Source organism: Tachyglossus aculeatus, chromosome 2 (assembly GCF_015852505.1).
Source record: "Tachyglossus aculeatus isolate mTacAcu1 chromosome 2, mTacAcu1.pri, whole genome shotgun sequence".
Classification (NCBI taxonomy): Eukaryota; Metazoa; Chordata; class Mammalia; order Monotremata; family Tachyglossidae; genus Tachyglossus; species Tachyglossus aculeatus.
The window spans coordinates 114,608,048-114,633,525 of NC_052067.1; the positions used below are offsets into that span (position 1 = coordinate 114,608,048).

The following is a 25,478-nucleotide window of genomic DNA, read 5'->3' on the forward strand; positions in this document are numbered from 1 at the left end:
TGCCACATTTTCTCAGCCCTTACACATACTGACTGATGTTTTCTTTCTAAATTAAGTTACAGAACATCTGTATATGGCAAGATGTATTCAAGAGTACAATTTCCAATTATTCTGAGTTGGAGTATTTTGCCCTGGAATGGGATACAAAATAAAGTACTGTTCACTGTTAATCTCTTCTTTCATTCATTCATTCAATCATATTTATTGAGCACTTACTGTGTGCAGAGCACTGTACTAAGCGCTTGGGAAGTACAAGTTGGTAACATATAGAGACGGTCCCTACCCAATAGCAGGCTCACAGTCTAGAAGGAGGAGACAGACAACAAAAAACACATATTAACAAAATAAAATAAACAGAATAGTAAACATGTACAAGTGAAATAGAGTGATATATCTGTACAAACATATATACAGATGCTGTGGGGAGGGGAAGGAGGTAGGGCTAGGGGGAGGGGGAGGAGGGGGAGAGAAAGGAGAGGGGTCAGTCTGGGAAGGCCTCCTGAAGGGGGTGAGCTCTCAGTAGGGCTTTGAAGGGAGGAAAAGAGCTAGCTTAGCGGATGTGCGGAGGGAGGGCATTCCAGGCCAGGGGGTCGATGGCTGGACAGGAGAGAACGAGGCACAGTGAGGAAGTTAGCAGCAGAGGAGCGGAGGGTGCGGGCTGGGCTGTAGAAGGAAAGAAGGGAGGTGAGGTAGGTGGGGGTGAGGTGATGGACAGCCTTGAAGCCAAGAGTGAGGAGTTTTTGTCTGATACGTAGGTTGATTGGTGGCCAATGGAGATTTTTGAGGAGGGCAGTAACATGCCCAGAACGTTTCTGTACAAAGATGACCCGGGCAGCAGCGTGAAGTATAGATTGAAGTGGGGAGAGACACGAAGATGGGAGATCAGAGAGGAGGCTGATGCAGTAATCCAGTCAGAAGATCCGGGAAGCAGCATGAAGTATAGATTGAAGTGGGGAGAGACAGAAGGATGGAAGATCAGAGAGGAGGCTGATGCAGTAATCCAGTCGGGATAGAATGAGAGATTGAACCAGCAGGGTAGCAGGTTGGATGGAGAGGAAAGGGCAGATCTTGGCAATGTTGCAGAGGTGAGACTGGCAGGTTTTGGTGACGGATTGGGTGTGAGGGGTGAACGAGAGAGCAGAGTCGAGGATGACACCAAAGTTGCGGGCTTGTGAGACGGGAAGGATGGTAGTGCCATCAACAGTGATGGGAAAGTCAGGGAGAGGGCAGGGTTTGGGAGAAAAGATAAGGAGTTCAGTCTTGGACATGTTGAGTTTTAGATGGCGGGCAGACATCCAGATGGAGGTGTCTTGAAAGCAGGAGTAGACAGGAGCCTGAAGGGAGGGAGAGAGAGCAGAGGCAGAGATGTAGGTTTGGGTGTCGTCAGCATAGAGATAACAGTTGAAGCCATGGGAGTGAATGAGTTCACCAAGGGAGTGAGTGTAGACAGAGAACAGAAGGAGACCAAGAACTGACCCTTGAGGAACCCCTACAGTAAGGGGATGGGAGGAGGAGCCCGCAAAAAAGACTGAGAATGAATGGCCGGAGAGATAGGAGGAGAACCAGGAGAGGACAGAGTCTATGAAGCCAAGGTTGGATAGCGTATTGAGGAGAAGGGGGTGGTACACAGTGTCGAAGGCAGCTGAGAGGTCGAGGACAATTAGGATAGAGTAGGAGCTGTTGGATTTGGCAAGCAGGAGGTCATTGGTGACCTTTGAGAGGGCAGTTTCCGTGGAATGTAGGGGACAGAAGCCAGACTGGAGGGGGTCAAGGAGAGAGTTGGCGTTGAGGAAGTCGAGGCAGCGGGTGTAGATGACTTGTTCAAGGAGTTTGGAAAGGAATGGTAGGAGGGAGATAGGGTGATAACTAGAAGGAGAGGTGGGGTCAAGAGAGGGTTTTTTTAGGATGGGGGAGACGTGGGCATGTTCTGGAGTAGAGGCTTTATATTAACCTAAATGACTTGGAAATTAGTCTTATTCGGAAAAATCAGGGTTCTGACCTCTGATCTCATGTGTTTCCATTTTGAACTCACTCTTTAGTTAGTAGTAATAAGCGCTTAATAAATGTCATTATTATTATTATTATTTAGTAATAGCAATGACATTAATGTAGTACCCATTTTATGTGGTGCATTGCACTAAGCACTTGAGAGGCATAACAGAAGCCCAAAATACATTTCCTATGCACCAGGAGCTTACACACTAAAGAGAAAGACAAGTGCACAAGTGTTGAAGAAGGCCAAGAATTAATAATACTATAATAATAATTGTGATACTTGTGAAGCCCATAATATGTGACAAGAACTGAACTAAGCATTGGGGTACAAACAAGATAATCAGGTCCCCAGGAAAAACAGGTACTGAGTCCCCATTCTGCAGATGAGGGAACTGAGGCACAGAGAATTGGCTTGCCCAAGGTCACATCGTAGACAAGTGGCAGAGCCAAGATTAAAACCCAGGTCCAGTCATTTGCAGGTCCATGCTCTTTCCACTAGGTCATTCTGTTTATAAATACATAAGCGCAAAAGTGGCTGAGGAGATAGATAGATAAGGAGGAAGTTTTGTTCTTACTGAGCCAGTAGCTCATGTTTTAAATAATAAAATTCAAAATGCACTCCAAATCACAATGCATTTGAGAACAGAAGAAAAGCAAGACACACCAAAGCTTCTGTACAGCTGCATCTCAATTTGCATAATTGTTTGGTTGATTTCAATTATGCAGCTGTGACCCCTTTACTTTTGTTCCAATATGGCCAAAATCAGCTGGTCACTTCCCACTTGCCTGGCCTGAAAAAACACAGTTCTTTAAGAGTACAATCATAAACGGTCTCAGTCATGCTGCCAACTTGCCAATACCCTTAATAAATGCTTACCATGGGCAGAGAGAGAAAAATGAATGTGAGGAATCAAGTGTGAAGCAGGAAAAAAAAATACTGACCAATGTAAGAAGTGAAAATGTTGGATAAGTATAAAGGATCCCTTCTATGACTTGGTTTTATGACTTTAATGAATTGACTATACACTCAGTGAAGAGAAATGAGGCAAAAATTTAAGCATGTGCACCAACAGCAATGAAATGTTATCCTATGCTTGAGATAACTACCATGCAAAAGATGGAAAATTCTGAATCATAGATTAAGTAATAACGCACAGGAAATTTGAAAAAAATCTAAGAGAGTAAGGATCACTTAAAATAGGATGCTACTCCATCTGCAGGGGAAAGAAGTGTAGCCAAGCAATCTACTTTAATAACCAGTGAGTGGTGATTTAACAAACTCAAAGTGAAATATGGCCTGCATGATGTTAAATGGATCAGTGAAGCTGTATCTTTAGGCATGAAGAAGTAGTATAGTTTCCTTCTGAACTAGCCGAGCCCACTGAGGGAAAAGATTACTAACATGAGCAGATTTGTAATGCATACCTACTTGCTTATTTTGGACACTGATGCCATAGAACTTACATTTGAAGGATGAGAATTTGTCTTAAGCAAAAAGACAAAAGGTGGGGGGGGGAGTAGGGGTGTGGCACCAATCATATGCCATTTAAACACAAATGACGAGACAAGATTAAAAAAATGGAGGTCCTGGAACACAGTCATTTCACCAATACCAAAGTAATACCTTGCCAGACTTGTCTGTGTGACTGAGTCCATCGCTCAACTTCTCTTTGCCTCAGTTACTTCACCTTCAACGTGGGGATGAATGGGACATGGACTGTGTCCAATCTGATTTGCTTGTATGTACCCCAGCATTTAGTATTGTACTGGCTAACAAATACCATGCTTAACAAATACCATGAAAAAGTGAAAAATAATACCACGCTCAGGCATAATTGTTCAAAAGGGCAACTCTGTATGTTCCCTGTAATAATAATAATAATAACGATGGTATGTGTTAAGCGCTTACTATGTGCCAAGCACTGTTCTAAGCACTGAAGGAGATGCAAGGTGATTAGGTTGTCCCACGTGGGACTCAGAGTCTTAACCCCCATTTTCCAGATGAGGTAACAGAGGCACAGAGAAGTTAAGTGACTTGCCCAAAGTCACACAGCAGACAAGTAGCAGAGTTGGAATTAGAACCCATGACCTCTGACTCCTAAGCCCGTACTCTTTCCACTGACCCACGCTGCTTCTTTTTTAAGGTCAGTATGGGCAGGGATGTCTACCAACTCCATTGTATTGTACTTCCCAAGTGCTTAGTCAAATGCTCTGCACACAGAAAGTGCTTAATAAATTCCACTGATTGATTGATAGCCTTACAACAAATGCATGAAGCACCTTCTGGATTCTGTGCAAATTCCCACACAACTTTTATACTGCTGGATTTCGGTTCCCAGGATTGGGTTTCCAGGTCCTGATGGAGCAGTTTAGCTTATGAATACTACAGAGCAGGTGGCAATCAACTGGTCCCCATGGTTGGGGTGGCGAGTCAGAAAAGCATTAGGGGAAAGGGCTGTAAGGGGGGCAACCTGTATAAGGGCCGGATAATTTAAAACCATACGTTGGTAAAAACTAATTTTGAAAGGAGAGGACATACAGGAGCTGGGTAGAGGACAGCCGAAAGGGAAAGGTTCAAAGCTGTGGGATACTCCCAGGAGGAATGGGTCTTTAGCTCAACCATCTAAGGTCTAAAGAAGGGTTCTGAGATGAGGGAGTTGGAGTGAGTGGAACAAATTAACAGCAGTACGGAAGCCAGGCAGAAGTGGAGGTCCAGAGTTTCATCCCTCCACTTTGCTTCCCATACATCCCCGTAGGAAGTCAGGTCATCGGAGATTATCCCCCACTTAACTGCCGGAACCCAAAAGAGTTGAGACCAGATCCACTTGCATGGAGACATTATGCCACAGTGAGCTCTGGGGCCGGCCCTACTCAAAATAGCTTGCCCACTTCCATCCATCACAGTGGGAGTCTTAAATGCTGAAACCAACAGTGGAGGCCTCTTTGGGACAGCAGCATCAGTAAGATCATAATAGCAAGAGACAAAATTGAAAGCCAAGTCAGGCAAAGAAAATAGAAGCGAAGGAATTGCAGACCATGTGTGGGGATTATTCCATACACACTGATGTATGTGATAAATTTAGGACACAAAATGTGTCATCTTTGTATTCAGAACCTTTAGGGAAAAAAAGGCATGGCAGTTCTTGTTAAAAATAATCAATGAATGGTATTCATTAAGCAATGAGCATCGTATTAAGCACTTGGCAGATTGCACATTCCCTGTCCCAAAGAGTTTACATTCTAGAGGGGGAGACAGACATTGAAATAAATTACAGATATATTAACAAATCCTCTAGGGCTAAGTGAGGAATGAATATAAAATGCTTGAAGGGTACAGATCCAAATGCACAGGTTCATTCATTCAATCATATTTATTGAACACTTCCTGTGTGCAGAGCACTGTACTAAGCACTTGGGAAGTACAAATTGGCAACATAAAGAGATGGTCCCTACCCAACAACAGGCTAACAGTCTAGAAGGGGGAGACAGACAACAAAACAGGTAGACAGGTGTCAGTACCATAGTAGACAGGTGTTAATACCGTAGACAGGTGTCAATACCATGACACAGGTAATGCAGAAGGGTGATAGAGTGGGGGAAATGAGGGTTTAGTAGAGGAAGGCCTCTTCGAGAAGATGTGATGGGGAAGGCATCTAGGAGGGGATGCAATTTTAACTTGGCTTTAAAGCTGAGGAGAGTGGTATTCTGTCATAGATTGAGGCAGGGAGTTACAGGCCAGAGAAAGGATGTGGGTAATGGGCAAGGTGAGATGAAGAGATCAAGGTACAGTGAGTAGGTTTCTAATTAGCAAAGTGGGTGGCTGGGTTGCATTAGAAAATCAGTGACATAAAATAGAAGAGGGTGAATGGATTGAGTGCTTTAAAGATAATGGTAAGAAGTTTCTGCTTGAAGTACAGGTGGATGAGCAGCCACTGGAGGTTCTTGAGGACTGGGAAGATGTGCACTGAACACTTCACAGAAAAATGATGGGGCAGCAGAGTTAAGTATGGACTGGAGAAGGCAGGGAAGTCAATGAGAAGGATGATGCAGTAGTCAAGGTGGGATAGAATGCTTGGAATAGCATCGTGGAATAGCACAGTGATTTGGAGAGGACAGGGTGTCTGGTGACAGATTCAATATGTGGGTTGAATAAGAAAGATGAGCTGAGGATAGTGTCAAGATTATGGGCTTACGAGGTAGGAAGGATAATGGTGTTGCTACAGTAATGGGAAATACAGGGTGAGGGCAGGGTTTGGGTGGGAAGATGAGTAGTTCTTTTTCAGACTTGAGATGTCGGCTGAATACCTAAGCATTTATGCCCTGAAGACAGGAGGAAATGGGAGACTTCAGAGGAGAGATGTTAGGGCTGGAGAAGTAGATTTAGGAATCACCCAGGTATAAATGGTAGTTGAAACTATGGGAATAAATTCATTCAATCACATTTATTGAGCATTTACCGTGTGCAGAGCAATGTACTAAAGCGCTTGGGAAGTACAAGTCAGCAACATGCATAATGAATTCTGTAGTGAATGACTTCTCTACAGAAGTGGGTAGAGATGGAAAATAGAAGGGGACCCAGAACTAAGCCTTGAGGAACTCCCACTGTGGGTGGGAGTCAGGGGAGGAATTCATGAAAGACATAGAAAAGGAGCAGCCAGAGAGATGGAAGGAGAATCAGGAGAGTACTGTATCAGTAAAGCAAAGGTTGGATAAAATTCAAGGAGAAAAGGGGTGGTCCACAGTGTCAAAGGCAGCTGAAAGGTCAAGGAGGATTAGGATAGAAAAGAGGATGTTGGATTTGGCTAGAAAGAGATCACTGGTGACCTTAGAGAGGGCAGTTTGTGTGAAGAGACACCAAAACCATTGCCCTGACCAGTTGTTCCAGATGTTTAACTCCCTCCTCAAACCCCCTGCCCACCCCAGCTCCCCATTTCTTGCCCCTAATGAGCTGGCCGCCTACTTTATTGAGAACATTGAAATTATCAGGCATGATCTCCCTAAAAATCTCCCCTGCTCCTCTCCAGTTCCTCCCTCCTCCTGCCCTTTCTTCAGCTCTCCCATCACCGAGCAGTATAAAGAGAAGATCTCCTGCCTTCTCTCAAAATCCACCTACACCTCGCTTCAGACTCCATCCCTCAGCACCTTATCAAAGAACTTATCCTCTCCCTTCTTCCCTCCCCAACTGTCATCTTCAACTGTTGGCTCTCCAATGGCTTCTTCTTCACCACTGTCAAACATACCCATCCATATCTCCCCATCCTAAAAAAAAAACCCTCCCTTGACCGCACAGCTCCCTCCAGTTATTGCCCCATCTCCCTTCTACCGTTCCTCTCCAAATTCCTTGAGAGACTTCTTTACACTTGCTGTCTCAAGGTCCTCTCCTCCAATTCTCTTTTTAGCCCCCTCTCTAATCTGGATTCTATCCCCTTCATTGCACAGAAACCTCTCTCTCAAAGATCACAGAGGATGTAGACAACTCACTCTAGCAGCTGCCCAGAAAGGGTAGCAGGGAGATGAAGTGATGACTGGAGGGAGTTGTGGGCTCAAGGGAGGGTTTTTTAGGAGGGGGTGAGTACGTTTGAAAGCCCTGGGGAAGAAGCCCCTGGAAAGTGAACTGTTATATATGGTGATCAGTGAAGGAAGAAAAGAGGGGGCAAGTATTTTGTTTAGGTACAAAGGGATGGGGTCGGAGGCACAGGTGGAGGGATTAGATTTTGAAAGAAGATGGGAGATCTCTTGAGATGCTGCTGGAAAAGAAGGGAGAGGCTAGAAAGGAATAAGGGAGATTTTAGGGCTATTAAGTCCGACAGTTTCAAATTTTGTCAAAAAAGGGGCCAAGTCATGGAGGTGATGGATGGGCTGATTTTAGAATTATTATTAGATATTAGAAAATATTACAGTAATGCCTACTGTTTTTTTACCCCCATTTAACTAATGGGTTTCTCTATTTCAGCTACGACTAAACTCAATTTAGAATCTAAAGCCTGGATAATATTTTAATAAAGTGAAAATTACATACTGAATGAAATAATAAGGGCACTTAGGACAATTGCCTAAATTGGCAAATTGCAAATCTGCTTTGTCTAAAATGCTCACCAACTATGGAAATTTCTGCAATAGGAGGGTGCTTTTTTGCATTACATTTTCTTTATCCTAAAGAATGAACAGCTGGATGTCAAAAGTAGTTTGGGAGGCACAATTTAAAGTACAATAAAGTAAAATAACATGAAGGTTATTTTTAAAATGTAAAAAATCATTTCCCTATAAAGTTAATTTAACAAGGAAGTATGGCTCATTGAAAACTGAAGTTTAACCCTGGAAAATTGAAGGACTTGCAATATGGAAACAGCAATGCTGGAAAAAAAAGAACTAAAACACATCTCTCAAACTCTTATTTCACTTTGCTGACTTCTCAGGCACAAAACAAGGAAAATCTAAAACAAGGAAAAATGAAATTATAGTTAAAATGACCTTTCATTTCCTAAAATTAATGAACTTTTAGAATCCAGCAAGTTCTCAGAAAAATTGGATCCACAAAAAAAATTGCCCAATTTAAAGGAATCAAAATAAACCCACTGAAGCATCAAAAGTTTGTAAGGTTCATGAAGCCCAGGATCATATCTTCTAAGTGTATTGTTCCTCCCCGTTAATTTAGAACATGCTCTGAGCACCTTAGGCACCCAATAAATACAAAAGATTAAAGGTTCCTGAAAGCATCAACAAAAAACTACCTGTTTTTAAGGAATGGTCTCCATGATTTTTCAATAAAGAGTGACTTTTAATTTTGCTAATATCCTATTTCTAGAGTTTTCCATGATCTCAGTTTTCAGATGGATTTTGTTTTGGTTGTTTTTATTTCGATGATATGTCATGAGACCAATATATAGCAAAAATGGGGGAAAAAACCACCCAAATGCATTTAGGCTTCATGCAACAGAAATGCTAGTAAATGAAGGATTAAAAAGGTCAGTTTTTATTGTCAAATTCAACTGTCAAAGAGCAAGTCACAGAGAAGGAGACATAGATCAAATTTAATGTCAAGTATCTGGACTTGCCTGGGTTCAGCCTGTCAAAACACTATCCAATTAATGAACAGGTCAGTCTCATTTCTCTAAGGCATTTGTTTTTCTGAGGGGAAATCTTTTTTATAACTAATCAAAAAGTTCAAATAAAATACTTTCACTTAGATCAACCACTTAATTAAATGATTAGCAACAAATTTAATGCTATCAACTTTTTCTTAATCTTGTTATTTGTTTCTTGCTCTTCTAAAGAAATCATGATCTTGATAAGTTCAAGAATGCCACACATCTGAGAAGTAGAAAAAGCTAAACTGGCCATTTTTCTTATTAAAAAAATGATACTGACAATGAGATTCTAACCATATACATAAACGCAGCTGAGTGACCTATATGTTCTCTTCCAAATGTGAATGGAAAAATAGAGTTATGATGCTCAAAAGTGCTGTCTAGTTAAGGGATAACACTTATCAGATGTTCCTTATTTCACTGATGGGCTTTTCTTGGTTCTGCTGCTTAATAATAGTAATGATAATAATTATGGCACTGGTTAAGCACTTACTTACTTTGTGCCAAACACTGTTCTAGGCACTTCGGGTAGATACAAGTTAATCAGGTTGGACACAGTCGCTGTTCCACATGGGGCTCACACTCTTATCCCCATTGAGCCCGCTGTTGGGTAGGGACCGTCTCTATATGTTGCCAACTTGTACTTTCCAAGCGCTTAGTACAGTGCTCTGCACACAGTAAGCGCTCAATAAATACAATTGAATGAATGAATGAATTTTACAGATGAGGTAACTGAGGTACAGAGAAGTTAAGTGCTGCTTGCCCCTCTACAGTATCAACCATGTTTATTTGTTCCCATTTGTAACTCCAACCCCAAAACTCAACTGGTTCTATAGGCACTCCCTCTTTTTGATTAACATTTGGTCTTCTACCCAGCTGAACAAATAATAGTTGTCAGCTTTACAACTGTCCACTTCGTGTGCTTATTTTGCTGAGGCCACATTTTTCGGTGGAGCAATCACCTGATCTCAGGTGAAAGGGAGCAGAGAAAGAGGGAAGAGAGGAGAGAGGGGAAAAGAGAACAGATAAATGATTTCGTTGCCCATTGCTGGACCGAGTGGCACAGAGCAGGGGAGAGTCAGGGATTGGTGCAGAACTTGCACTGGGTCCCTAGCTTTAACCCTCTGAAGCAATGGGTGTCCAAGAGGACACAATTCTGTCCTTGCTTTTTGAATGAACAATTGGAGAAATGACCTGTCAACCATGTTCCCTTGAAGGATTCCAGAATAATCCTTTCCCTACTTAAAAATAAATAAATAAAATTGGATGCTTATTCCGGCCAAAACAGAACCGCTAACCTCCTCACTGTGCCTCGTTCTTGCCTGTCCCGCCGTTGACCCCTGGCCCACGTCCTACCTCTGGCCTCCTCACATCTGCCAAACTAGCTCTCTTCCCCCCTTCAAAGCCCTACTGAAAGCTCACCTCCTCCAGGAGGCCTTCACAGACTGAGCCCCTTTTCCTCTGCTCCTCCTCCCCTCCCTTCCCATCACCCCTACTCCCTCCCTCTACTCTACCCCCTTCCCGACCCACAGCACTTGTGTATATTTGTACTTATTATTCTATTTAAGGGAAAGGGAGAAGAGGAAATGAGGGCTTAGGAAAGGCCTCTCGGAGGAGATGTGCCTTCAATTAGGCTTTGAAGGTGGGGAGCGTGATCATCTGTTGGATATGAAAATGGAGAGGCAGGGCATGGGTGAGAGGCTGGTGCCAGTATAGATAAAATCAAGGTACAGAGAGTAGGTTGGCACCAGAGGAGAGAAGTGTGCAGGTTGGGTTGTAGTAGGTGAGCAGATAGGTGAGATAGGACAAGGTGACTGAGGCAGAGAGAAGTTAAGTGAGCAGAGGTCTGGGAGTAAAGCTTACCCTTAACCTCTAGGTGCTTCAGTTTCTTCACTGTGTTGTATCTATCCCAACATTTAGCACAGTGCTTGGTGCATAGTGGCACAGTTACATACCACATTTTTTAGATTATTACAATAAAAATAAATCTGAAAAATCTCACTGTTACCTGACATTGTCCTAAGTGTCAGCAATGACTGTGCTTAAAGTCAAATTTTCACAGACACTGTGAATTTTGCTACTCAATTTTTCTTTAATCATTGCATCTGCACTTTTTTCTTCACAATTGTACATAAGGCAATGTATCCACTTATCTCCTAGTTGATTTTTAAACACTTCCAGAGCACTGTTTAACTCTAGACTGTAAGCTCCTGGTGGGCAGGGAAGCAGCATGGTCTAGTGGAAAGAGCATGGGCTTCAGAGTCAGAGGCCCTGGGTTCTAATCCCAGCTCCGCCACTTACCTGCTGTGTGATCTGGGAAAGCCACTTCACTTCTCTGTGACTCAGTTCCCTCATGCACAAAATAAGGATCCAATACCTATTTTCCTTCCTACTTACTTCCTAAGCCCCAGGTAGGACCTGATTATTCAGTATCTAAATCAGTGCTTAGGACAGTGCTTGGCACTTAACAAATAACCCAATCATTACTATGTCTACCAACTTTGTTGTGTTGTAGTCTCCCAAGCACTTAATTCGGTCCTCTGCACATAGTAAGCACTCAACAAATACCACTGACTGATTAGCTTAATTTTCTGCTTTTCCCATCCCCAAAGCGCCTACTTCAAGGCTCCACAAATAACACCTACAAGTGATTTTATTGGTACTTATCTACACTGCAACTTGATCATGTCACTGTTTAATCACTGATGAATTTATATTTGTTCTTTTAATCATTTTGGGGATTCTGACAATATTTAATACACAGTACCTTACTTCATTTAGTGCTCTTTCACTTAGCATTCAATTTCCTGGAACCAAGAAAAAAGAACTAACCGAATAATCCCTGTATGTCTTCAGATGAATACAGAACACTCCAAATTTGGGGTTGTCTCAAGTTATTCATTCATTCCATCGTATTTATTAAGCACTTACTGCGTGCAGAGCACTGTACTAAGCACTTGGAAAGTAAAATTCGGTAACAGATAGAGACAATCCCTACCCAACAATGGGCACACAGTCTAGAAACCCATCCTTGAACTCTGAATCAGAAGGCTACTTGGATCTTTATTATTACCAAGGTTACATTAATTCAGTTTTTTCCCCTCACCTTTTGTCTTTTCGATATTTGGCCTCTCACTTTCAGAGTAGATTAGAAGTGTTTCCTCTACCTTCCAAAAGATTATTCTGAAGGAAAGAGAGCAACCTTCTGAGTCCTTGAGGAAAGTCTTAGGTATACAAAACCTCTTGCCTTGAGGTTTTACATTTCATTTGGGTGCAAAAAAACCCTCTATTTGAAGTTCATTACATATTTTTCCTAAGGTGATATTTCCTAAACAACATTCTCTCTGAAGTTCAGAGATGAAAAAGAAATGCAATTTAACAGGTCTAACTTCTGGATAATATCAAGCAGCAGCTTTAGACTCTGATGATGATTACTAACCAAACTGCAAAGAAAACTAACACAAAGTGGGGAGAATGTGTGTGCTGAGAACTTGGTTGCTCAGCACAACCAAAAAGCTTAAAAACATAGCATTGAGAGTAAGGGATCGTCAATTTCTCTATAAATTGCTCTAGCGTTCCTTTACAGAATAACATTTCCAAATAACATTTAAGTATGTCTTTATAAGTGCTTAGTACAGTGTATAAATTCATCTCTCATTCCTCCCACATATTCAATCTGCCACCAAATCCTGCTGGTTCTACCTTCACAACATTGACAAAATCCACCCTTTCCTCTCCATCTAAACTGCTACCATGCTGATCCAAGCTTTTAGCCTTTCACACCGTGGCTACTGCATCTGCCTCTTCACTGACGTCCCTGCCTCCTGTCTCTCCCCACTGCAATTCAAACCTGACTATGCTGCATGGATCACTTTGCCTTTATAAAAAAAAAAAAAAAAAAGTTCAATCCTTATCCTCAAGAACCTTCAATGGCTGCCTAACCACCTCTGCAACAAACAGAAACTCCTAACCACTGGCACTTAGAACATTAAAATCAAGTCGCTTCATCCTATCCCGACTGGATTACTGCATCAGCCTCCTCTCCGCTCTCCCATCCTCCTGTCTCTCCCCACTTCAATCCATACTTCACGCCGCCGCCCAGATTGTCTTTGTGCCGAAATGCTCTGGGCATGTTTCTCCCATACTCAAAAATCTCCAGTGGCTACCAATCAACTTATGCATCAGGCAAAAACTCCTCACCCTCTGCATCTACTCTCCGTCACCTCGCCCCCTCCTACCTCACCTCCCTTCTCTCCTTCTACTGCCCACCCGGCACCCTCCGCTCCTCTGCCGCTAATCTCCTCACTGTGCCTCGTTCTCGCCTGTCCCACCATCAACCCGCCGGCCCATGACCTCCCCCGGGCCTGGAATGCCCTCCCTCTGCACATCCGCCAAGCTAGCTCTCTTCCTCCCTTCAAATCCCTACTGAGAGCTCACCTACTCCAGAAGGCCTTCCCAGACTGAGCCCCCTCCTTCTTCTCCTCCTCCTCCCCCTCCCCCCACCTTACCTCCTTCCTCTCCCCACAGCACCTGTATATATGTATATATGTTTGTATGTATTTATTACTCTATTTATTTTACTTGTACATATTTATTCTATTTATTTTATTTGTACATATTTATTACTCCATTTATTTTACTTGTACATATTTATTCTATTTATTTTATTTGTAAGTATTTATTACTCCATTTATTTTACTTGTACATAGTTATTCTATTTATTTCATTTGTACGTATTTATTACTCTATTTTACTTGTACATATTTATTCTATTTATTTTATTTTGTTACTATGTTTTGTTTTGTTGTCTGTCTCCCCCTTCTAGACTATGATCCCGCTGTTGGGTAGGGACCACCTCTATATGTTGCCAACTTGTACTTCCCAAGCGCTTAGTACAGTGCTCTGCACACAGTAAGTGCTCAATAAATAAGATTGAATGAATGAATGAATGAATCCTAACTCGCCTCAAGGATCTCCTACTATAGCCCAAACCACACACTACACTCCTCTAGCACCAACTTACTAACTGTGCCACAATCTCGTCTACCTTGCCACCAACCCCTTTCCCACATCCTCACCCTAGTCTGGATCTCCCTCCCCCTCCATATATCAATCAATCAATCAATCAATCGTATTTATTGAGTGCTTACTATGTGCAGAGCACTGTACTAAGCGCTTGGGAAGTACAAATTGGCAACACATAGAGACAACACATATATGCCAGACCACCCTGGCTTAAAAGCATTATTAAGTCACATCTCCTCCAAGAGTCTCCCTTCTGGGTCATCTATGCACCTGGATCTGTGACCTTTGGGCATTTGATATTTACCCTATCCTGAGCCCACAGCACTTACATACATATCTTTATATTATATACTATAAATTACTTATTTACTATCATTATTTATGTGTCTCTCTAGTCTTTAAGCTCGTTTTGGGCACGGAATGCGTCTGCTAATACTGTATGCTCTCCCAACTGCTTAGTAGAGTGCTCCACACATAGTAAGTGCTCAATAAATACCACTGTTTGATTGACTGATTAAAAAGAAAACAGAGGTCACACTGATAAGCGGATAAAACTGCATTCTAGGCCAATTGATTTCAATTCTAATACCACCAACTAAAGACAGATTGAGAAATGGTAACTGTTTTTCCTCCCATACGACCATCCTCATAATCAAGTGTGAGAACAGTAGGTTCCCCAAAACCTCAGACAAAATCGAAACACTTATTTATTCCTAAAACGAGCCATCAAATAATGAAAAAGAAAGATGTTGAAAGATCCCTATGAACTCTAAGTGTAAATGCAACAAAACAAATATTTAAGGGACTAATTCTGGATGAACTTTTTTACATTAGAACACTGTGCCTTGAGGGCTGTTATAAATTTTTGCAGATACGCCCATTAAAGTTATGCTATACACCCACTGTATTCCCAGCCCACTAAAAACTGATTAACTTGCCTCTCCTCCAAAGAGCTCTTATTCTTCAAGTACTTTCTCTCTCTCTCTCTCACACACACACACACACACAAAAAAAAAAAATCCTCATCTTTGGAGGGGCGGTACACCTAATCTCATTACTAGTCTCGATTAGAGTTCCCTATTCACTCTACAGAAATTAAAATTAATTAAACTGCGTACAATGTAATGGAGACCAACACTATCCCCCCCCCACAAAAAACAAAAAAAAAACCCACTTTGTTGTAGAGACCTATCATTATAAAAAAAAGTTTGTGAGGAAAACCAGTTATTGAGAATGTCAGTCCAAAGTTCTGGTTGCACTATTAATTTGCTAGGCATAAAAAATGTATTACTACTGGGAGAAGCAGTGTGGCTTTGTGGAAAGAGCCTGGGCTTTGGAGTCAGAGGTCAGGGATTCACCAATTGTCAGCTGTGTGACTTTGGGCAAGTCACTTAACTTCTCTGTGCCTCAGTTACCTCATCTGTAAAATGGGGATGAAGACTGTGAGCCCCCCGTGGGACAACCTGATCACCTTGTAACCTCCCCAGCGCTTAGAACAGTGCTTTGCACACAGTAAGCGCTTAATGAATGCCATTATTATTATTATTATTGGCATCTTTCTCATCTGATCCCCTCTCCTTCCTAGCCAGTTCCTCCCAAGCTCTCTCCTTCCTACCCCAGTCCCTCATCTAAATATTTCTGAAGTGTGTTAAGTATTTTCTTCATATCTTTCTGGCTATAAACTTGCCTGATAAGCCATTTAGCTTCTTATTGCCTCTCTATAATATCTAGTCCATCTAATTTTATAGACAACTTTAAACAAGATCAGAACAAAGTACAGTAAAATATCTTAGCTATATTGTTATGTTCGGTATAGTGGATAAACTGTAGAAAATGTTGATGTCAAGAACTTAAAGGCAGAAAAGGGCAGGTTTTTCCCATGAAATAAAAATATCATACTGACTTGTAATTGAACTGAATTATCCTGAAGACCTTCAACAATGGAAGAAAATCTGTCAATATTTCTTTCTTCTCCAGCAGTAGTAAACGCATCCAAAACTTCACTGAGGCTATGAAAATTATAAAACAAGTTACAGTAACATCAGAAAATACATACAAGATGTTAAACTTAATGAAAAGAAACTATTAAATATCAGAAAACTACAACTTTTGGTGGTTAAAATTATTTTTGTTCACATTATTCTACATTTCATGTATTTTGTTCAAATACTGTTGGATTGTATTGTACCTAAACAGCTAATTAAACCTCTTGTTGGAGACCCTGGAGATGATAGTTATCTTTGAAATTTGAAAAGATCTTACAAGGGATACTTTTAAAGAGTAAATCTAGAAATCTAGAGCTAGACTTACACATCCTAAAATATTTTCATAATTAATACTAAAGGACTACTTTTTTTACATCAAATTTTGTTTTACAACTTTATGCATTTGGTCATATTGGATAGGCGATGTTGTAACCTGTAGCAGGCACCAAGGACAGTTAATCTATGTCCTTAGTTACTGATTATTCTATTTTAAATGTTTCCATTTCTCTTGCTTAACTATAAATTGTTTCTCTTTTCTATGGGTTTGTCCACCCACTGCTAGGTTATGAGGACCTGTGGGACAGACTCCAGATAGATTTGTTAAATTTGTATTTACCTCAGGACTTAGCACAGACTCAGTAGATGCCTAATTACAATATTTAAAAACAGCTACCAATTTGACCAGAAGTGAAACAAAATACTTACATGCTTTCTTCCCCAACGATGCATATTGCTGAGAGAAGTTTAACAATATCCATCATCATATTCGGTTGCCGAGGATCAATTGCTTTGGCCAATAATAAAAGGCTTCTTTCTTCTCCCATAATTCTTTCCAAGCCATACTAAAATGATTGTTTAAAATACGCATTACATCACCAGTATTTATGCTGAGATAAATAGGTAAGCGCCAATATAGTACAACCCAGAACAAAAGAAAATTATCTTAACAGCAGAAGAAGCATGGCCTAGTGTATTAAAGTATGCGCCTGGAAGTCAGAGTGACTGGGTTCTAATTCCAGTTCCAACACTTTTCTGCTACGTGACTTCAGGCAAATCAATCAATCAATCAATCGTATTTATTGAGCGCTTACTGTGTGCAGAGCACTGTACTAAGCGCTTGGGAAGTACAAGTTGGCAACATATAGAAACAGTCCCTACCCAACAGTAGGCTCACAGAGGGGGGAGACAGAGAACAAAACCAAACATACTAACAAAATCACTTAATTTCTCTGTGAGTGTTACCTCATCTGTAAAATGGGGATTAAATGCACTAGATGTAGGGATAGATACAAGAGACTTAAGTAAGTTCTCAATAAATGTGATTGGATGAATGAGAGAATCTGGTCAGACACAGTCTTTCTCCTACATAGGACTCAGCATCTAAATAGGAGGGAATTGAATATAATCCCCATTTCACAGATGAGGAGAGAGACAAAAAAAAATTGAGTGATTTGCCAAATTCACCCAGCTGGCAAACTGTGGAGCTTGGATTCGAATACAGGTCCTCTGACTCGCAGGCTTGTGCTTTGTCCATTAGGCCACACTGCCTACCAGAAATGAGCCTTGAGGGCTCCCTCAGTCAGGTGGTAGGAGACAGAGAAGGGGCTGGTGAAAGAGATTCTCTCTCCACCAAACTTCAGTGCAACTCCTCCAGATAACTACAGGCCCCCAACATGCCGTAAGCACCTCCAGCTACAGATTTCAACCTCTGCTAGGCGTTGACTGCGCGTCACTCTTCAGACAACTGCACAACATCTTTGTGCCCATCACTGGTCCAAGGCCCTTGGCATCCTCCTCGAGTGGATGGACAGCCAAGTTGCCTCCTCGGGGTGCCACAATGTCTCTCCTCCATTTCACGGAGGAAAATCCACCCTGATCTGCATCGCAGCATGTCGGGGGATAGAGAAAAGCAGCCGCAGCCCGTCACCACCTCCACAAAATTTGGGAAGATGTGGAGGTTGCTGCTATAGTGGTGACTCTGACTGTGGTTGTGACCGTGAACGCTAAGCCTCAAGGAGCCTGAAATTCATTTCCTCTAGCCCCAGCCTGCTACTGATCTTTGTTTTGGTCTTCATTCATTCAATCGTATTTATTGAGCGCTTACTGTGTGCAGAGCACTGTACTAAGCGCTCGGGCAGTACAAGTTGGCAACATATAGAGACGGTCCCTACCCAACAGTGGGCTCACAGTCTAGAAGGGGGAGACAGAGAACAAAACAAAACATATTAACAAAATAAAATAAATAGAATAAATATGTACAAATAGAGTAATAAATACATACAAACATATATACATATATACAGGTGCTGTGGGGAGGGGAAGGAGGTAAGGCGGGGGGGATGGGGAGGGGGAGGAGGGAGAGAGGAAGGAGGGGGCTCAGTCTGGGAAGGCCTCCTGGAGGAGGTGAGCTCTCAGTAGGGCTTCATGTCATCTTCAGTCTTCATGTCTTCTTTGTGTTTCATTTCATCTCTCCATATGTCTGTCATCAATCTCTTCTCCCCGTTTTTTATTATTAGTGTGAACCTCCCAAAGGACAGGGAGCATGTCTAATTCCCACCTTCATGTTCTTCCCCAGAACCACAGTATATTGTTCTGCACACACTTAACATAAGCACTTAACATAATAACACACCTATTAGAAGGAGGGACCAGAGAGGTATGAGAAGAACCAGGTTAGGACAGTGACAAAGAAGCCAAGATTAGACAAAGTTTGCAGCATTTAGTACAATGCCTCAGCATTTAGTATAGTGCCCGTAACTTTCTATGTTACAAACAACATTAAAAAAAGTGGGTGGACTACTGTTAAAGGCAATGAGATGTTTAAAGAATTAGGATAGAGGAAAGACCATTGGATTTGGCAAGGAGATGGTCATTAGTGACCTTGGAGAGAGAAATCAATCAATCATATTTATTAAGCACTTAGTGTGTGCAGAACACTGTGCTAAGCACTTGGCACAGTACAATACAACAACGTTGAAAGACACAGTCCCCCACACAAGGAATTTATAGTCTAGAAGGTGAGATAGAGCTTGGTTAGTATGTTTGGTTTTGTTGTCTGTCTCCCCCTTTTAGACTGTGAGCCCACTGTTGGGTAGGGACTGTCTCTATGTTGCCAACTTGTACTTCCCAAGCACTTAGTACAGTGCTCTGCACACGATAAACGCTCAATAAATACGATTGATTGATAGACATTAAAATAAGTTACAGGTATGTATACAAATGTTGTGGGGCTGAGCAAAAGGTAAATATCAAGTGCTTAAAAGGAACAGATCCAAGTGCATAAGTGATGTAGAAGGGAAGATGAGGAGAGAAAACAGATTAGTCAGGAAAGGTCTCTTGGAGGAAATGTGATTAATGATTTCAGGGGATTGAAGGGGGCAGAATACAGATTGCAGTGGGTCCAGAAGAGGATAACTGTAAACAACTCAATCAAGAAGTTTGGAAAGGAATGGTAGGAGGGAGATGGAGTGATAACTGGAGGGTGCAGTGTATCAATAGGGTAGGTAATTTTAGAATATGAGAAACATGTTCATTTTTGAAAGCAAAGGGAAAGAACCCATTGGTGAAAGAGCAATTGAAGATGGTGGTCAGGAAAGGAAGTAGATCCTCATTTTCAAATCCTTCACCAGCTTGGACTTCATTTGTTTCAATCAATCAGCAGAATTTACTTAGTGTATACGGTGTGCACTATAACAATGCAATATAACAGGGTTGGCAGACACATGATTTGAATCATCATCATCATCATCAATCGTATTTATGGAGCGCTTACTGTGTGCAGAGCACTGTACTAAGTGCTTGGGAAGTACAAGTTGGCAACATATAGAGACAGTCCCTACCCAGCAGTGGGCTCACAGTCTAAAAGGGGGAGACAGAGAACAAAACCAAACATACTAACAAAATAAAATAAATAGAATAGATATGTACAAGTAAAATAAATAGAGTAATAAATATGTACAAACATATGTACATATATATAGGTGCTGTGGGGAAGGGAAGGAGGTAAGATGGGGGGGATGGAGAGGGGGACGAGGGGGAGAGGAAGGAAGGGGCTCAGTCTGGGAAGGCCTCCTGGAGGAGGTGAACTCTCAGTAGGGCCTTGAAGGGAGGAAGAGAGCTAGCTTGGTGGATGGGCAGAGTCATAGATCATAGTCTATGATCAAATAAATTGAGAAGCAATGAAATTGCAATTATTTAGGTTTCTGATTTTCAAGCAATTGCTTGAGCTTTTAAGTACCTTAGTGTTCATCAAGGCCTTCAAACATTGTACAACTTTGTGCTGACTCCTCTTCATGACTTTTTCCTGACTGTATGAAAAAAACAAGCACAGAATATAATTAACTGAATTTACATATATAACTATACAATAATGAAAATTTGGAGCTCTCCTTACGTTTTGCTGTGCACCAGTCTTTCGAAAACATCCAACAACAATCCCAGTCCTTCTTGTCCAAAGTTTTCCACCCAGCTGAAAAACATAAATACGTTGTATCAATGAGATATGCAATCCTTGCGTTCAAGGTATTTATGGAGTACAGAGCCCTGAACTAGAGGTACTAAAGAAAAGGATGTTCCAAGTTATCCAATTATTGCAATACTCTTTCTCTGGGGAGCACAAAATGATTTGCTGACATTACCCTGCTCGACCTCATTACTTAGCTGATTACTTAGCTGAGTGAGATTGAGGCACACACTCCTTGATTTACCAAAAATAAACAAGGAATTCTTGAATCCCATGAATTCTTGATGGTGAATAGCATCAAGATGCAATATTCATTCCATTGTATATATTGAGTGCTATGTGCAGAGCACAAGCGCTTGGAAAATACAATTCAGCAAATAGGGACAATCCCTGCCCACAACAAGCTCACAGTCTAGAAACACAAGCAAAGAGTAGAAAGCAATCCAAAGCCACTATCCACCTCCCAACCCTTTCTATCTTAACTACAGGGTTGCAAATACTCCTCCAGGAAGCCTTCCCTGACTGAGCCCCATTTTTCCTCTCCTCCTTCCCCTCCCCACAGAACCTATATATATATATATATGTTTGTACAGATTTATTACTCTATTTATTTTACTTGTACATATTTACTATTCTATTTATTTTGTTGATGATGTGCATCTAGCTTTATTTCTATTTATTCTGACGATTTGACACCTGTCCACATGTTTTGTTTTGTTGTCGGTCTCCTCCTTCTAGACTGTGAGCCTGTTATTGGGTAGGGACTGTCTCTACATGTTGCCGACTTGTACTTCCCAAGCGCTTAGTACAGTGCTCTGCACGCAGTAAGCGCTCAATAAATATGATTGAATGAATGAATATGTCAACAAAATTTTAAAAAATTAAAAAAGAAACATGATTTATCTTGACAATACCGGATCTAATTAATCCAGACAGCTGTCTCCATTATAGATTGAAACCTTTCAAAATGGAGATTCTCAAGTTAAAGCACAAACTCATTACACATAATTACTCTACAAAATCACCTTTATTTTATTTAAGGGTGATTAATTTCTATCTAAATCTAAACTAATGAGACTTGACCAATAATTCTTTTTTGCTATGAAAATACCTCCGGAAAACCTCCATCAAGATAATTAGTAATAAAGATACAAAATAACAATTTAGACAAGCTTTATATTTTAATTAGCAAATTAAATAAAACTACCCCTAAGCTGACTTCTAACTTATTAACTGTAGACCAGAACAAAGGTGCACTCCATTTATCTGATGGTTATACGATTGCTATATCCAATAGATTCCTTTATTAACTTTTCAATGAAGAAAAATGTCAACGGTAAGGGTTTTTTTCCCCTTTTCTTCACATAGGGATATCTGTGATGTGTGGTAGTATTATAGGGCGTATATCACTTTCTATTTTAGAAAAGGGCCACAGCTAAAAGTGATATTGAGTATATAGGTCTTAGGTCCTGACAGCAGATTATTGAAATACATAGCTTGTAGCATAATCGTGAAATCCCTCAGCATCAGTGGGAGCAGGAAACTGCAACAAGAAAATTATCAAATGATCTATAAACGATCATTCTTTAGGACACTAAATCAGCACTATTTGTTTTGTGCATGTCAGCACAGAACCTCAAGATATTAGTGTAGCTATAAACTGTATTCATGGATGACTAAGCAGTGTGCAAATGTCTCATCTTCATGAATAAAAATGACATTCAATTTAACATTTGTTTTAGAAAATATGGCTAAAAAAGAGCAAAGTAGGCACTAAATATTACTTTGACTTAAAACCACATCTTTAAAACCCACAATAGCTAGCCCAAATATTCTCAATGCAAAAAAAAAAATAAAAATCAATTAATGGCATTCTAACTGTTTATTTTGTGCAAAGTGCTTTAATAAGTACTTGGAAGATTACAATAGAGCTAATAGACACTATCCCTGCCCACAAGCAACTTACAGTTTAGAAGAGAAAGGCACTAAAATAAATCACAGAGAGGGGAAATGGAAGCGTATAAGGCTATAAACCTAAGTGCTGAGTGACTGAGGGTGAGGTGACTATTCTCTAGTCTGTGAGGTTGTTTTGGGCAGGAATGTGTCCATTTGTGGTTATAGTGTACTCTCCCAAGAGCTTAGTACAGTGCTTTACACACAGAAAGCACTCAAAAATGATTGAATGAGTGAAGTGATTATCAACTGCTTGATCTTGTGGGTAGGGAACAGGTTACTCTCCCAAGTGCTTAATGCAGGGCACATAGTTGTACATAGTTGCACATAGTAAGCACTCAATAAATACTCCTGATGGTTAACTGAAGTACAGCCTCTACTCCATCCTAATCCTCTTCAACCTCTCAGCTACCTTTGATACAGTCGACCACCCTCTTGTCCTGGAAACATCATCCAACCTCGGCTTCACCGACACTGTTCTTTCCTGGTTCTCCTTTTATCTCTCTATCTCAGTCTCTTTCACTGGGTACACAGACAGATATTTTAGGTAGACTCTACAATATACCCTGATTGTAGCTTTGGATGAAGCAGAGAAACCCCAGCTCTCTGACAGTGGTAGAGGAGATGGCTGCCCTAGCTGCCGCTATGGCTAAAATTCAAGAAGTTAAAAGGACCAGAAATTGTAAGGTAGGCATTGGTGCAATTCGACACATGAAGAGAGCAGGGTGAAAGGGTAGACAGAGAAACGAGAAAGTGGCTACGTACTGGAGAGGAGCGGGGATAGGGAGGTGAAGGAAAGGTGGCATCATTCATTCTGGAAACACATCATGAGCCCCATGCTTTGCTGGGGAGCACAGAGAGAAGCCACTGAGGTGTTAGAGAACTATGTCATTAGGGCATCGGAATTCTTCTTGGTATTTTTGGGTGGATTCACATTAGAATTTTTTATAAAAAATACGAAACCCTCTAGAAATGGCCAGGAAAGGGGAAAAGAACAAAGGTAAAAATTGAGCCTATAAGACTTACATTTTGAAATCAAAATGGACAGCCTAGAACATTTGAAAAAGGAAAAACGAGCTGAAACTGCATGTTCATTGGATTTACCAAATTCTACGGTAAGCACTATTACAAAAAATTTAGATATAGTTGTGGAGCAGGTGGGAAGTACAGCAGTGCCCGCTGCAGACTAGAAAGCAATGCATGGTGCTGCAAGTGGTAAATACATTGGCAAAGCAAAGGAAAAATCTTTACATGCAGAGTATGGAATGGGGATATTGGTTCTACATAGATTATCTTAATCGTACAACACATTAAGTCTCTCACCATTAAAAATGTCATATAGGAATATGAAGGATAATATGTATATGGCTTGATTATAAATACATTTGAATAAAAGACAGGGATGTTACTGTACAGCTGGGTCACGACAGAGGGATTCATTCATTCTTTCAATCATATTTATTGAGCATTTACTGTGTGCAGAGCACTGTATTAAGTCCTTGGAAAGTACAAGTTGGCAACATATAGAGACAGTCCCTACCCAACAGCAGGCTCACAGTCTAGAAGGGGGAGACAGACAACAAAACAAAACATATTAACAAAATAAAATAGAATAAATATGTACAAGTAAAATAGAGTAATAAATATGTACAAACATATACATATATACAGGTGCTGTGGGGAGGGGAAGGAGGTAAGGCGGGGGATGGGGAGGGGGAGGGGGGGAAAGGAAGGAGAGGGCTCAGTCTGGGAAGGCCTCCTGGAGGAGGTGAGCTCTCAGAAGGGCCTTGAAGGGAGGAAGAGAGCTAGCTTGGCGGATGGGCAGAGGGAGGGCATTCCAGGCCAGGGGGAGGACGTGGGCCGGGGGCCGACAGCGGGACAGGCGAGAACGAGGCACAGTGAGGAGATTAGCGGCAGAGGAGCGGAGGGTGCGGGCTGGGCTGGAGAAGGAAAGAAGGGAGGTGAGGTAGGAGGGGGTGAGGTGATGGACAGCCTTGAAGCCCCACACGGGACAACCTGATCACCATGTATCCCCACCCCCCGTGCTTAGAACAGTGTTTTGCACATAGTAAGCATTTAACAAATACCATCATTATTATTATTATTATCAATATTCTTCTCCAGTTCAACTGAATTACACCCTGTTTTTATTGAAATATTTTGAATAGGACAAATTCTTACTCTTATTAATTCCTACAAATAAAATATAGAGCTAAAGGTAGCCAGATATCATTAATTTAAAAAAGACCAAAAACTGTGTAACTTACCCAGAGCAAAGATGAGATGCATGAACGTAGGGTGAAAAGTTAAAAGTACTGTGCAACAGAGATAGGCCTATTACTTGTACAACGTGAATCATAATCTTTTAGGTCAAGTAAGGGATGCCTACTTTGCTATAGTTTGAACAGAGGGGGGAAAGGCTAAAACAGACAAAAGCCATAGGAACAAGAAACATTCGTGGAATTTTTATTTAATATCAATTCAAAGACGTTTCAAGCAAGACAATCTTCATTTGAACATTAGAAAAGCAGGTGGCCTAGTGGAAAGTGTCCCGACCTTGGAGTCAGGGCACCTGGGTTCTAATTCCGCCCCCACCACTTGTCTGCTATGTGACCTTGGGCAACTCACTTAACTTCTTTATGCCTCAATTTCCTCAACTGTAAAATGGGGATTCCCTGCCTAAATCCCCACCAACCCCGCTGTGGGACAAAGACAGTGCCAGAACTGATTTATGTGTGTCTACCCAAGCGCATAGATAAGTGCTTGACAAATAGTAAACAGCGTGGTGCAATCAAAGAGCCGCAGGCCTGAAAGTCCGAGGTCCCAGGTTCGAGTCTTGGCTCTGACACCTGTTCCCTGTGTGGCTTTGGGCCAGTCACTTCACTGCCGAATGCCTCAGTTTGCCTATCTGTAAATTCGGGGTAATAATAGCTGAACCCTACCTCACAGGGGTGTTGCAAGGAGTAAATA

General features: G+C 41.3%; 1 protein-coding gene across 4 annotated transcripts in view; it reads right to left on the reverse strand.

Moving 5' to 3' along the window:
- The window catches only part of DIAPH3 (diaphanous related formin 3), a 322,031-nt gene that overhangs the window by 227,763 nt on the left and 68,790 nt on the right, over nucleotides 1-25,478 (reverse strand). For all 4 annotated transcript variants that reach the window (XR_005448450.1, XM_038741262.1, XM_038741271.1 and 1 more), the window contains exons 5-8: nucleotides 20,487-20,561; nucleotides 20,331-20,400; nucleotides 16,799-16,935; nucleotides 16,012-16,117 (exon numbers count right to left, since the gene is read on the reverse strand). Coding sequence is in view for 3 of the 4 variants with exons in the window: in XM_038741262.1 (XP_038597190.1) it covers nucleotides 16,012-16,117; nucleotides 16,799-16,935; nucleotides 20,331-20,400; nucleotides 20,487-20,561 (388 nt within the window). In the remaining variant the exon portion in view is untranslated. The remainder of the gene's footprint in view (nucleotides 1-16,011; nucleotides 16,118-16,798; nucleotides 16,936-20,330; nucleotides 20,401-20,486; nucleotides 20,562-25,478) is intronic.